This window comes from Limulus polyphemus, unplaced genomic scaffold (genome assembly GCF_000517525.1).
Source record: "Limulus polyphemus unplaced genomic scaffold, Limulus_polyphemus-2.1.2 Scaffold6616, whole genome shotgun sequence".
Taxonomy (NCBI): domain Eukaryota; kingdom Metazoa; phylum Arthropoda; class Merostomata; order Xiphosura; family Limulidae; genus Limulus; species Limulus polyphemus.
The window spans coordinates 21,799-24,985 of NW_013672226.1; the positions used below are offsets into that span (position 1 = coordinate 21,799).

Consider the following 3,187-nt stretch of genomic DNA (forward strand, 5'->3'; position numbering starts at 1 on the left):
AACCCTGTAATTGTGCCAGATGAATCAATTAAGTCGTATATGACTAAAGTCATATATTAATCCCGTAATTGTGCCACCATCTTTTAAACTGAACATCGGTGTTGCTTTGAAATGGCTAACAGCAATAGTTATTAAAATGGTTGTTTTTTGTTCTGAGATTACAAAGTAAGTGTGGTTTAATTTTTTACACATTGGATGTAAAACATACTTTTCTTCTAGCTACTGAGACATTACATAAAGTTATAAAAAACATCCATTTGTAAGATAAATTTGCATTTATAGTTTATTAAATTAATGAGATGTTTAGATGTACTAAAGCTATTTATTTATGCATAATAATGTGCTTAGTAATAATTAAAAATAGAGACATATTTATTTTCACAGGGAATCATCCACCTCATCTGTAGCCGACTATCTGATGGGCCAAGGCCATTTGAGTCTCTGTATGGACTACGGCTGAGCCACATTACATCAGAAGAAACGTACTGGCTGCATGTGGACACTACCATGTATCAGGTGTTGGAAAAATATCAGTCTCGCCACCCAGCTGATCAGTGGAGGTTAGAAAAAGCTATATGCGTGTTAGATAAATTTTTCATTTGAAGGATGCAACTATTTCAGAGAAATTAAAATATTGAAGCATATTTCAACTTTCTGTGTGAAATATTGCAATACTTAGCAGGTGCTAGAACCAGTTTTGTTCAACTGAACCTTGAAATTACTTCCTTAAACTTTTGCAATCAGAAAAATAATTATTGAAATTGTTATGACAGAGGAAGTCACGCGACGCTGGAAGCATGCGCACTGGAGTGTCTAGAAGGATTATGACTTTTCCTGGCATCTCTAGTCTGTTCTAGGTGCCCTCTTTTTTTTAGTATATAAGCCCAGCAAATAAAGTGGAGGTATAATGACAGATAGTTAGAGAGATTGAAGATTGAAATAATTGTGTCAAGTGACGGTAATATAAAGTGTGTGTTTTGTTATCGAGATTGCAAACATATTGACTGTGGAAATTCTGTGTATTGCAAAATTGTATCAAGAAAAAATAAACTAGTTTTAATTAAGAAAGGACTTGTATCGCTGAAGTTGCTCGGAAAGAGTTTCTACGGGAAATTAACAAACGACCAGATAGATACGCAACAAAATGTTTTGAGATGTAAAAATTCTTTCCCTAATTTTGAACCAGTGTTCTGATACATTTGCATGTCTTGTGTTACATGTTTTTTGTTTCTACTAGAAACTGTTGTATTTTGATGTGGTTTTTGAATAGTTAGATGAGTTGAAATTTTTAAAGTGTTTGTATTTGTTGAGCTTTGATTGTATTTTTTAGGCTTTGTTTGTATTTTTTAGGCTTTGTTTGTATTTGTTAGGCTTTACTTGTATTTATTAGACTTTGTTTGTATTTGTTAAGCTTTGTTTGTATTTGTTAGCTTTATTTGAATTTATTAGGCTTTGTTTGTATTTATTAGACATTGTTTGTATTTCTTAGGCTTTGTTTGTATTTCTTAGACTTTGTTTGTATTTGTTAGGCTTTGTTTGTATTTGTTGAGCTTTGATTGTATTTTTTAGGCTTTGTTTGTATTTCTTAGACTTTGTTTGTATTTGTTAGGCTTTACTTGTATTTATTAGACTTTGTTTGTATTTATTAGACATTGTTTGTATTTCTTAGGCTTTGTTTGTATTTCTTAGGCTTTGTTTGTATTTGTTAGGCTTTGCTTGTATTTATTAGACTTTGTTTGTATTTGTTAGGCTTTGCTTGTATTTATTAGACTTTGTTTGTATATGTTAAGCTTTGTTTGTATTTTTTAGGCTTTGTTTGTATTTGTTAGACTTTGTTTGTATTTGTTAGGCTTTGCTGTTGATGTACTTCAGCTATTTTCATATCATTAATGATTTATTTTTGCTCTAAGAGATGGTGTAAATTTTTGGCTCCTCCTTACAGTTTCGTAAGGTGATGCACTCTGTGCTGTTTTGTTTTTCAGTTATGACTGTACACATATATGTATTATGCTTTTCAACTACACTAGGTATGATCTGCGGGTTCGTTACTTACCACAAGATCTTCGGGAAATATTTGAGAAGGATCGGGTAACCTTTCAGTATTTTTATGAACAGGTAAGACTGTTTTCATTAAATTCTTTTTGAATCAATATTTTTTTTGTGACATTATATTTAACATTCGATGTTATCATTTATTGTGTGCTTTGAAAGGAATTGTATTTTTATGCACCTGCTTAACATAACTGTTGATTGCAGATTTTCCTCAATAAATACTTGGAAGTATTCATTTTGTAAGATAAACCACATAGAACGGTGAATTTTAAATAATTGCATTACATTTAATGCATACATTTACTAGGGAACAAATTTTCAAAAGTTTAAAATTATTACTGTCCAAAAAAAAAAGATAATTTTGTCATCTTGTATTCAAAAGTGTTGTAAGGTGATGTGTAACAAAAGTGTTGTAACAAACTGTTTGATACCATAGTAATAATACTGTGAACTATGCAATAACTCATACACAGGTGTTTCTAAGTAAATATTTATACTTCTGATACTTATTACATTCTGTAACTCTGTGATCTACACAATTATTCATTCATAAGCTTCTCAACAAACATCATTCTCTGTCTGTTTGTCTACTGTTGATGTTGATTGTTTATCAAATCCTTGAATTTTCACCTGTAAGACTAACATCATAGGTTCTTTAGGAAGCAAGTTCCTGTTTATACTTCCAAATACATTTTAGAATTGGAAGTTAAGATTGGTATCTTACAAACTGGCCACTGTATATTTTTATTTTGTATAAATTTGTATGGTAGATGAATCCTCATTTTGATATACATTTAGTATCTTACAAACTGGCCACTGTATATTTTTATTTTGTATAAATTTGTATGGTAGATAAATACTCATTTTAATGTACATTGTTTTAATTTCTCCCGTTATCAGATAAAAAATGAATTTTTGAAACTTGAGAACAGTGTGGACCAAGAACTGGCATTACAGCTCTGTTGTATAGAGATTAGGTTAGTATAAACATGATGTTATATACTAAAACAAGGTGTTGTATAGAGATTAGGTTAGTATCAACATGATGTTATATACTAAAACAAGGTGTTGTATAGAGATTAGGTTAGTATCAACATGATGTTATATACTAAAACAAGGTGATGTATAGAGATTA

General features: G+C 30.4%; 1 protein-coding gene across 1 annotated transcript in view; it reads left to right on the top strand.

The window, feature by feature from the left end:
• The window catches only part of LOC106473908 (focal adhesion kinase 1-like), a gene marked incomplete at its 3' end in the record, with an annotated part of 25,408 nt that overhangs the window by 3,689 nt on the left and 18,532 nt on the right, over positions 1–3,187 (top strand). The window contains exons 2-4 of the mRNA XM_022402314.1: positions 385–560; positions 2,028–2,115; positions 2,953–3,029. Of these exons, the coding sequence (XP_022258022.1) occupies positions 385–560; positions 2,028–2,115; positions 2,953–3,029 (341 nt within the window). The remainder of the gene's footprint in view (positions 1–384; positions 561–2,027; positions 2,116–2,952; positions 3,030–3,187) is intronic.